This window comes from Prunus dulcis, plastid, assembly GCF_902201215.1.
Source record: "Prunus dulcis plastid, complete genome".
Lineage (NCBI taxonomy): Eukaryota > Viridiplantae > Streptophyta > Magnoliopsida > Rosales > Rosaceae > Prunus > Prunus dulcis.
In genome coordinates, this window is record NC_034696.1 from 75001 (window position 1) to 85000 (window position 10000).

Sequence of the window (10000 nt, forward strand, 5' to 3'; positions counted from 1 at the left end):
GGTCTAAAATTCCTGAAAAACTGGCTTTTTATGATTACATCGGCAATAATCCGGCAAAGGGGGGGTTATTCAGAGCGGGCTCAATGGACAACGGGGATGGAATAGCTGTTGGGTGGTTAGGACATCCTATCTTTAGAGATAAAGAGGGGCGCGAACTTTTTGTACGTCGTATGCCTACTTTTTTTGAAACATTTCCGGTTGTTTTGGTAGACGGGGACGGAATTGTTAGAGCCGATGTTCCTTTTAGAAGGGCAGAATCAAAATATAGTGTCGAACAAGTAGGTGTAACTGTCGAGTTCTATGGCGGCGAACTCAACGGAGTCAGTTATAGTGATCCCGCTACTGTGAAAAAATATGCTAGACGCGCTCAATTGGGTGAAATTTTTGAATTAGATCGTGCTACTTTGAAATCCGATGGTGTTTTTCGTAGCAGTCCAAGGGGTTGGTTTACTTTTGGGCATGCTTCGTTTGCTTTGCTCTTCTTCTTCGGACACATTTGGCATGGCGCTAGAACCTTGTTTAGAGATGTTTTTGCTGGTATTGATCCAGATTTAGATGCTCAAGTGGAATTTGGAACATTCCAAAAACTCGGAGATCCAACTACAAGAAGACAAGTAGTTTGATACAATATTGCTTTGTTACTTGTTACTTTTCATTTTTTTTTTTTTGTGATTTGATATAGGGTACCGGATAAATCTTGATTTGAATCACTGCCTTTTCTTTGACTTTTTACTCTTGTTCTTTTTTTATCCGGGAGACGATCCCCAATAAACAGGTATGGAAGCTATAATTGTAAACCACGATCAAATCTATGGAAGCATTGGTTTATACATTCCTTTTAGTCTCAACTCTAGGAATAATTTTTTTCGCTATCTTTTTTCGAGAACCGCCTAAAGTTCCAACTAAAAAGGTGAAATGATTTTTCATTATCTCAATTGAAAGTAATGATCCTCCCAATATTGGGAGGATCATTACTTCAACTAGTCCCCGTGTTCCTCGAATGGATCTCTTAGTTGTTGAGAGGGTTGCCCAAAAGCAGTATATAAGGCGTACCCAGTAAAACTTACAAGTAAACCGGATAAAAAGACGGCAACTAGGGTTGCTGTTTCCATTATTATATAGTTTTAAGACATTATATAGTTTTAAGACCACAATGGATCTATGATAAGATCATTTATTTACAACGGAATGGTATACAAAGTCAACAGATCTTACTGAATATAAAATATTATGGCTACACAAACCGTTGAGGGTAGTTCTAGATCTGGCCGCCCCAAACGAACTAATGCAGGGAGTTTATTGAAACCATTGAATTCAGAATATGGTAAAGTAGCTCCTGGGTGGGGAACTACTCCTTTGATGGGTCTCGCAATGGCTCTATTTGCGATATTCCTATCGATTATTTTGGAGATTTATAATTCTTCCATTTTACTGGATGGAATTTCAATGAATTAGATTCACAAGAACCATTAACTGGCTTTTTCAATACAAAATGAAGCGTTTAGGTTTATGATTTTTATCCCATTCTATTTGGGTAGTTCGACCGTGGAATTTCTTTGTTTCTGTATTTCCGGAATATGAGTGTGTGACTTGGTATAATTGATCCTATGGATAGTACAGAGAATGGGTCTGTCATCTTGATAGAGATGGTTTTACTTCGTCGGATATTCATTCTAGTATCTGGAGCACGGAATATATATATGAAATAGATTACAAAGTATTAGAACTATGATTCATACTTAATAGTTAGACCTCGTGGCCGGACTTCTAAATTTTTTTTTTTCAACTAAACTTTCGTTTAGGCTTATTTTGATCAAAGGACAAAGGTTTCTTTGGATTTTTAGTCATTATATCTATTCATTGAATAAGTGATGATCCAACGGTTCTTACTCAGGGAATTTTGGGACTTAGTTTGAAAGGGTTTTATTGAATCATCGTGGTTCTAGTATGAATCTGAGGTTTTAATCAATTAATAGGGTCTTAACAAGATAATTCCTATCAATAATAAAGAAAACAGCAGTAAAGCCGCACTACACATAAATAACAACAAATAAAATAGGTAAATAGAAGATTCAAGAGGCCTATAACGATCAATATATAGAATATAGACGAATGAGCCGACTTGATTTTTTGGCATTATAACCACAAAGAGGAGTTTTCGGATTTTTATTCTTTCGTATCTTCAGAAAAAATGAATCATAGAATTAAGAAATTTAAAACTTTCTATTACACACATCCGTTAGAACTAGTATTTGTGTGTTTCTGTTTGAGCCGTATGAGATGAAATTTTCATATACGGTTCTCCGGGGGGGAGTCTCCGTCATTTACCTATCTCAATAAAATCTATGATTGGTTCGAAGAACGTCTTGAGATTCAGGCAATTGCCGATGATATAACTAGTAAATATGTTCCTCCTCACGTCAACATATTTTATTGTCTAGGAGGAATTACGCTTACTTGTTTTTTAGTACAAGTAGCTACAGGGTTTGCTATGACTTTTTATTATCGTCCGACCGTTACAGAGGCTTTTGCTTCTGTTCAATATATAATGACTGAAGCTAATTTTGGTTGGTTAATCCGATCGGTTCATCGATGGTCGGCAAGTATGATGGTCCTAATGATGATCCTGCACGTATTTCGTGTGTATCTAACCGGTGGCTTTAAAAAACCTCGCGAATTGACTTGGGTTACAGGTGTGGTTTTGGGTGTATTGACCGCATCTTTTGGTGTAACTGGTTATTCCTTACCTCGGGACCAAATTGGTTATTGGGCAGTAAAAATTGTAACAGGCGTACCAGACGCTATTCCTGTAATAGGCTCGCCCCTGGTAGAGTTATTACGCGGAAGTGCTAGTGTGGGACAATCCACTTTGACTCGTTTTTATAGTTTACACACTTTTGTATTACCTCTTCTTACTGCCGTATTTATGTTAATGCACTTCCCAATGATACGTAAGCAAGGTATTTCTGGTCCTTTATAAAGAATATATACCATCTGTAATCAATCATTTATCACTTGGGGTAGGAACAATAGTATTTCATTGCTACAAATATGGATTATTGAAAAGAATAAGACATGTATTGGGATATTTCTCTTCAACTCTACAAAAATTTATTATTTTTTTGACACTCATAGTTGAAGCGAATTTTCCGAAGATAAAATGGATTATGGGAGTGTGTGACTTGAACTATTGATCGGGCCTTGCAGATATATGCCCTTATCTATCTGCCACATTTTAATTCACAACAAAAATGTGTCTTTGTTCCAACCACCGCGTAAGCCCCATACAGAAGATAGGCCGGTTCGTTTGAAGAGAATCTTTTCTATGATCAGACCCGATCATGTCGTGTATGATATGAACAGGCTCCGTAAGATCCGATCCAGTAGAATAAGTGATTGGCATAATCCGGATTATGTTTTATATATTTCACTTACTAAATAGTATAGAAATGTATTCATTTCCTCTGCATTGACTCGATTTATGATACTATCGGAGTGAAACGAGGGATCTAAAGAAGAACAGAGGCTAGACTATATTAGTAACAAGTAAATCCTTTGCTTTGTATGTAAAAAGTCTCGATATTTTAGGGGATAAAGGCCGATTGCAAGATATAAGACGACCCATAAAGCATTTGATCATGATCAATTTTGTAAGCCTACTTGGGTATTGAGCATTTATCTGTAAGAACTGAATTCCTTGCAATGGGCAGTTGTTGCAACTTCGAAAAAGGGAATCCTTTTTCTTACATCGAATCATTCATATATGTGTGGATTATGAGTGGATATGGATAACATAGCGATTTTATTTTTTATATGGATCCATTAGATTCGTTTGATTCGTGCTCGAGCTGGATGATGAAAAATTATCATGTCCGGTTCTTTCGGGGGATGGATATAAAATAATTCACCTATCCTAATAACAAAAAAACCTGACTTGAATGATCCTGTGTTAAGAGCTAAATTGGCTAAAGGGATGGGTCATAATTATTACGGAGAGCCCGCATGGCCAAACGATCTTTTATATATTTTTCCAGTAGTAATTTTAGGTACTATTGCATGTAACGTAGGCTTAGCGGTTCTAGAACCATCAATGATTGGTGAACCCGCGGATCCGTTTGCAACTCCTTTGGAAATATTGCCTGAGTGGTATTTCTTTCCCGTATTTCAAATACTTCGTACAGTGCCAAATAAGTTATTGGGTGTTCTTTTAATGGTTTCAGTACCTGCGGGATTATTAACAGTACCCTTTTTGGAGAATGTTAATAAATTCCAAAATCCATTTCGTCGTCCCGTAGCGACAACCGTCTTTTTGATTGGTACTGCAGTAGCCCTTTGGTTGGGTATTGGAGCAACACTACCTATTGATAAGTCCTTAACTTTAGGTCTTTTTTAAATTGATTCAATTGTGAAATAAAAAAAAATATATTACCACGTGTGTATCTAGGGAATAGTCGCTTCAAAGTGAATTTTCCCTAGATACATCTATTCAATTTAATTTTGGACCTATTCCGAATATATTAATTGTGCTAAAGATTCAAAACTCATTTTTATCTTTTTATACAAAAACTTTAGAAAAAAAATTAAATAACCCATTAAAATTTATTCGAAATGCTTTTATATTTCTATTTATATTTCTAGAATGTTCAATATATGTTTTACATCTTCTACGCGAAAATGTTTAATTTTCATAAGATCTTCTTGACTGTTATTCAAAAGATCCAATAATGTATGTATATTGGACCTTTTGAGGCAATTATAGACCCTGGGGAACAATTCTGATTGGTCAATAAAAATATATTGCAATGCGATTTCTTTTTTATTTTTCCTTTGTTTAGCCAATCTACCATGAAAAGTAAAAAGGGGCAAAGTAACTTTGTGTTGATTGTTTTCTAACTGTAAGTTTTCTTCTTCTGCATGTAAAAAAGGAATAAATAAATCAATCAAATTCCGGGAGGCGTCATGAAGTGCTTCTTTAGGAGTTAAACTTCCATTTGTCCATATTTCGAGAAAAAGTATCTCCTGTTTTTCATTCCCATTCACATAAGAATGAATGCTATGATTCGCATTTCGAACAGGCATGAATACAGCATCTATAGGATAACTTCCGTCTTGAAAGTTATTTGGCGTTTTTATACGATATCCGCGATTCCTCTCGATTTGTAATTCAATACAAAAATTAATTGGTTCCGTTAGGTTAGCTATATGCTGTGTATTATCAACGATTTCCACAGAAGGTGGTAAGATAATGTCTTGAGCAGTTACATATCCAGGACCCTTGATACAAATAGACGCGTTACGAGTTCCATATAGATTACTTCTCAATACAATTTCTTTCAAATTCATTAAAATTTCATGTACGGATTCTTGAATACCTATTATGGTAGAATATTCATGTGGTATTTTCTCAGATTTTGCGCGTGTGATACATGTTCCTTCTATTTCTCCGAGCAAAGCTCTTCGCATCGCAATTCCTATTGTATCTGCTTGACCTTTCATAAGTGGGGCCAGAATAAAGCGTCCATAATAAAGACGCTTACTGTCTGCTCTTGATTCAACACACTTCCACTGTAGTGTCCGAGTAGATACTGTTACTTTCTCTCGAACCATAGTATATTATTTGATCAAATCATTGAATTATTTATTTCTCTTGAAATCTCTTCAATGTTTATTTTTACACACGCCTTTTTTTAGGGGGCCTACAGCCATTATGTGGCATAGGGGTTACATCGCGTATGAAACTTAATAGTATACCACTTCTACGAATAGCTCTTAATGCCGCATCTCTTCCGAGACCCGGGCCTTTTATCATGACTTCTGCTCGTTGCATACCTTGATCCACTACTGTCCTAATAGCATTTCCTGCTGCGGTTTGAGCGGCAAATGGTGTACCTCTTCTTGTACCCTTGAATCCACAAGCCCCGGCGGAGGACCAAGAAATTACTCGACCCCGCACATCTGTAACAGTCACAATCGTATTATTGAAACTTGCTTGAACATGAATAACTCCCTTTGGTACTCTACGCGCATTCTTACGTGAACCAATACGTCTATTTCTACGTGAACCAATTTTTGGTATAGGTTTTGCCATATTTTATCATCTCATAAATATAAGTCAGAGATATATGGATATATCCATTTCATGTCAAAACGTATCCTTATTTTTTTTTTACTTATTTATTTGTACATCTGTACATCGGTTACTTTTGATTTCGAGAGTCTTTTTTGCTTTAGAAAGATTAGCCTTGTCTTTGTTTATGTCTCGGGTTGGAACAAATTACTATAATTCGTCCCCGCCTACGGATCAATCGACATTTTTCACAAATTTTACGAACAGAGGCCCTTATTTTCATATTTGTCATTCCTTTTCTTACTATTTATTGGAAGAAAATAAGTTTCTTGAAATTTTTAACTTCGAATTGTATCCCCACTAAAGAATGTTGAAATTGAAAAAACCACCGAATCATTCGAGTCTTTGCTTTGGAGTCTATAAACTATACGTCCTTTGGTTGAAATAAGGACTTACCTCAATTTTTATTCTATTTCTTGGTAGTATACGTATAAAACAACGTCGAATCCTTTCCGAAACAAAAACCAGAATCATATTTTCATTATCTCAAATCTAAACGAACCCGGAAGATACATACCATTGGTAAGTTGTTCAGTAATTAAACCCTCATGAATCTTTTTTTGTTTCATTCCAGGTAAAACCGCTTTGAAGTATCAACTAATGTAAGAGGGGTAATATTATAAAGTTGTCCTTTCTCTTTTTTCACAAATATGAAAGTTCTTCGTATAATTCGTCTATCAGAAAGATTACCATATATAACACAAAATTTCTCCGCCGATTCCTTCTATTCGAGCCCTTCGGTCTGTCATTATACCTCGAGAAGTAGAAAGAATTACAATCCCCATTCCGCCTAAAATTCTAGGAATTTTTTGATAGTTAGAATATATTCGTAAACCGGGTCGACTGATACGTTTTAAATTTAAAACAGTTCTATACGATCCTTTTCTATTTCTTCTATGTCGTAGTGTTAAAACCAAAAAATATTTATTGCTTTCCTGATGTTTTCTCACGTTTTCAATAAAACCTTCTTGTAAAAGGATTTTAACAATATTTTCAGTGGTGTTAGTAGATGGTATTCGAACTGTTCTTTTTTTATTCATGTCAGCATTTCGTATAGCGGTTATTATGTCAGCAATAGTGTCTTTACTCATGATAAACTAAGATTTTTGTTGCCCCCAAATTTTGATATAATCAACATGCTCTTTTTCTTTTTTTATTTATCTTTATTTCTGAATTATTAAAGGTATATACGTGATATATAAACAATCTACTAATTAATCGGTTTCATTCAAATACCAAATACTATAACTATATTATGGCCTTCCCTTATAATACTTCGGGTGCTAATGAAACTATTTTAGTGAAATTTAACTGTCTTAATTCCCGGGCGATCGCGCCAAAAATTCGGGTTCCTTTAGGATTTCCTTCTTGATCAATAACAACTGCAGCATTGTCATCATATCGTATTATCATACCGTTGTCGCGTTTGAGTTCTTTACAAGTACGTACAATTACAGCTCGGATTACTTCTGATCTTTCTAGAGGTGTATTTGGTACGGCTTCCTTGATTACAGCAACAATAACGTCACCAATATGAGCATATCGTCGATTACTAGCTCCTATGATTCGAATACACATCAATTCTCGGGCTCCACTGTTATCCGCTACATTTAAATGGGTTTGAGGTTGAATCATATCGTTTTTTTATCGATTTTTTTTTTTTTCAATGCAAGGGTCTAAAAAAAAAGAAATATTATTTGTTCAAAACAAAAAACCTGCAATTTTTTTTTTCATACAAAAGACCCCTTTCCTTTGTTTCTACATCCCTATCCCGAAAGAATGAATTGAGTTCGTATAGGCATCTTGGATGCCGCTATTGAAATTGCCCTTCTGGCTATATTTTCTGCTACTCCGCTCATTTCATAAAGTATTCTACCGGGTTTAACAACAGCTACCCAATATTCGGGAGATCCTTTCCCCGAACCCATACGTGTTTCTGTAGGTCTTACTGTAACGGGTTTGTCTGGAAATATGCGTACCCATATTTTTCCACCGCGGCGTGCGTTTCGTGTCATTGCTCGCCGCCCTGCTTCTATTTGTCTAGATGTGATCCAAGCGGGTTCAAGCGCTTGAAGAGCATATCTACCGAAGCAAATACGATTGCCTCGATAAGATATTCCTTTCATTCTTCCTCTATGTTGTTTACGGAATCTGGTTCTTTTGGGGTTATAGTTGATGGTTGTTTATCAATTCCATCCATCTCTACTACAGAACTGGACATGAGAGTTTCTTCTCATCCAGCTCCTCGCGAATTAAACAATTTAAAAATAATATACACGGTGAATAATATACGGAATCATGGTATTCTTTTAAATTTTATCTAATCTATATCTATTATAAATTTTAAATTTTTTGTGTTTTAATATATAATTAAACACGTCTTCTATTTATAGATAATGTCGTTTTTATATAACGTTATCGTTATAATGAATCTTTATTTTCTTTTTCCTTTGTATTATCATATCGAATCGACTAAAATTTAGAAATAAAAAAAAATTCGCGGGCGAATATTTACTCTTTCAACATTCAATTGTAAGATTAGTCTATGACATGACCTCTCAGAATAAATGAATAGGTTTCTGGTTCGTTCCGCCATCCTACCCAATGAATCATTAGGATTCGTTTTCAATAGAATCTTATGCATTCACAGGTTCTGTCGTCCCCACCACTTCTCGATTAATGGTTAGGTCTGAATTCTACAACGGAGCCCTTAATGAAATTTATTAATGAATGAAATTTTTTCTTGAGTCAACCTTCTCAGTCTTTATTGGCTCAGGGCTCTTGATTTTTTCTTCTATGCACCGATTTGTCTAATTATGGATCAATCAGTATTGATGCTTTATTACATTCCCTTTATATGAGATGACTCATAGACCTTACATATTGGAATTATATATCATTGATATTTCTTTTCCTATCTTTCTCTCACCCTTCCATTTATCTGTATACTTTTATTGCTTTACAACTCATAATCAGATTGGTTTTTCTTTTGTGTTTATGCAAAAAAGATTTCAGTTGCTACAACGATATGACTCATATATCATATCTTGACTGGTTCCTTATATCCAGATAATGCGAAGCGATGAGTTGATTATTAGTTCTATAGTTATCAGTTCGTACTACGGGCCGGTCGATTTTGTTGAATCCTATAATCCTAAAAAAACCAACGAGTCACACACTAAGCATAGCAATTATATCAAACGATTAATCGAATTTTTATTCAACCTTATAGAATTGTTAATTTTTTTTTTTTTTATTTAACAGAAAAGGAATGAAAGAGTTTGCCTTTTTTGTTTTATCAACAGATAGAACTAAATACAAGTAAAGTAAGTTCTTATTATTCCTCGTCTACAAATATCCAAATTTTGATGCCTAATACCCCATAGATAGTTCGAACTGCGTAGGCACAATAATCAATTTTAGCTCGAATGGTTTGTAGAGGAACCCTACCTTCTCTGATCCATTCAACACGTGCAATTTCTTTTCCGTCGATACGCCCTGCAATTTGTACTTGAATTCCTTTTGTACCTGCCTGTTCAGTTAATTCAATAGCTTTTTTCATTGCTTTGCGAAATGAAACTCTATTCTTTAATTGTCCGGCTATAAATTCTGCAAGAATATTGGGGTGCCCATAGGGATTTGAAATTCTTCTAATAGCAATGTTGAGTTTTCGGTTTACATAATTGAGTTCTTTTTGTACATTCATCTGTAATTCTTCGATTCTTCTAGTCCTGTCTTCTATTAATAACTTGGGGAATCCCATATAGATTATGACCTGAATCAAATCGATTCTTTTTTTAATCTCTATACGTGCAATTCCCTCGACATTAGAGGATATTTTCATATTCTTTTGTACATAATTTTTGATACAAT

At 35.0% G+C, this 10000-nt stretch overlaps 13 protein-coding genes across 13 annotated transcripts in view; 5 read left to right on the forward strand and 8 right to left on the reverse strand. All coding sequences in view use genetic code 11, as the record gives it.

The window, feature by feature from the left end:
* The window catches only part of psbB (photosystem II CP47 chlorophyll apoprotein), a 1527-nt gene extending 904 nt beyond the window's left edge, over window positions 1–623 (forward strand). Inside the window, exon 1 of the mRNA in view lies at window positions 1–623. This exon is cut by the window's left edge and continues 904 nt beyond it. Coding sequence (YP_009366368.1) covers window positions 1–623 — 623 coding nt within the window.
* A 188-nt stretch (window positions 624–811) lies between these two features.
* Window positions 812–919, forward strand: psbT (photosystem II protein T). The gene has a single exon. It carries the CDS (start codon window positions 812–814, stop codon window positions 917–919), a length of 108 nt encoding a protein of 35 aa, YP_009366369.1.
* Window positions 920–980: 61 nt separating this feature from the next.
* On the reverse strand, window positions 981–1112 carry psbN (photosystem II protein N). The gene has a single exon. It carries the CDS (start codon window positions 1110–1112, stop codon window positions 981–983), a length of 132 nt encoding a protein of 43 aa, YP_009366370.1.
* A 118-nt stretch (window positions 1113–1230) lies between these two features.
* On the forward strand, window positions 1231–1455 carry psbH (photosystem II phosphoprotein). Its single transcript has one exon. The coding sequence runs from the start codon at window positions 1231–1233 to the stop codon at window positions 1453–1455; it is 225 nt and encodes a 74-aa protein (YP_009366371.1).
* A 122-nt stretch (window positions 1456–1577) lies between these two features.
* petB (cytochrome b6) lies at window positions 1578–2980 on the forward strand. Its single transcript has 2 exons — window positions 1578–1583; window positions 2333–2980. Exons 1-2 carry the CDS (start codon window positions 1578–1580, stop codon window positions 2978–2980), a joined length of 654 nt encoding a protein of 217 aa, YP_009366372.1.
* Window positions 2981–3167: 187 nt separating this feature from the next.
* petD (cytochrome b6/f complex subunit IV) lies at window positions 3168–4393 on the forward strand. Its single transcript has 2 exons — window positions 3168–3175; window positions 3919–4393. The coding sequence occupies exons 1-2, from the start codon at window positions 3168–3170 to the stop codon at window positions 4391–4393; spliced, it is 483 nt and encodes a 160-aa protein (YP_009366373.1).
* A 233-nt stretch (window positions 4394–4626) lies between these two features.
* On the reverse strand, window positions 4627–5607 carry rpoA (RNA polymerase alpha subunit). The gene has a single exon. The coding sequence runs from the start codon at window positions 5605–5607 to the stop codon at window positions 4627–4629; it is 981 nt and encodes a 326-aa protein (YP_009366374.1).
* A 64-nt stretch (window positions 5608–5671) lies between these two features.
* Window positions 5672–6088, reverse strand: rps11 (ribosomal protein S11). Its single transcript has one exon. The coding sequence runs from the start codon at window positions 6086–6088 to the stop codon at window positions 5672–5674; it is 417 nt and encodes a 138-aa protein (YP_009366375.1).
* Window positions 6089–6236: 148 nt separating this feature from the next.
* On the reverse strand, window positions 6237–6350 carry rpl36 (ribosomal protein L36). Its single transcript has one exon. The coding sequence runs from the start codon at window positions 6348–6350 to the stop codon at window positions 6237–6239; it is 114 nt and encodes a 37-aa protein (YP_009366376.1).
* Window positions 6351–6813: 463 nt separating this feature from the next.
* rps8 (ribosomal protein S8) lies at window positions 6814–7218 on the reverse strand. Its single transcript has one exon. The coding sequence runs from the start codon at window positions 7216–7218 to the stop codon at window positions 6814–6816; it is 405 nt and encodes a 134-aa protein (YP_009366377.1).
* Window positions 7219–7393: 175 nt separating this feature from the next.
* On the reverse strand, window positions 7394–7762 carry rpl14 (ribosomal protein L14). Its single transcript has one exon. The coding sequence runs from the start codon at window positions 7760–7762 to the stop codon at window positions 7394–7396; it is 369 nt and encodes a 122-aa protein (YP_009366378.1).
* Window positions 7763–7893: 131 nt separating this feature from the next.
* Window positions 7894–9313, reverse strand: rpl16 (ribosomal protein L16). The gene is made up of 2 exons: window positions 9305–9313; window positions 7894–8292 (listed from the first exon to the last, which is right to left on the reverse strand). Exons 1-2 carry the CDS (start codon window positions 9311–9313, stop codon window positions 7894–7896), a joined length of 408 nt encoding a protein of 135 aa, YP_009366379.1.
* Window positions 9314–9464: 151 nt separating this feature from the next.
* rps3 (ribosomal protein S3) overlaps window positions 9465–10000 on the reverse strand; it is a 657-nt gene continuing 121 nt past the window's right edge. Inside the window, exon 1 of the mRNA in view lies at window positions 9465–10000. This exon is cut by the window's right edge and continues 121 nt beyond it. Coding sequence (YP_009366380.1) covers window positions 9465–10000 — 536 coding nt within the window.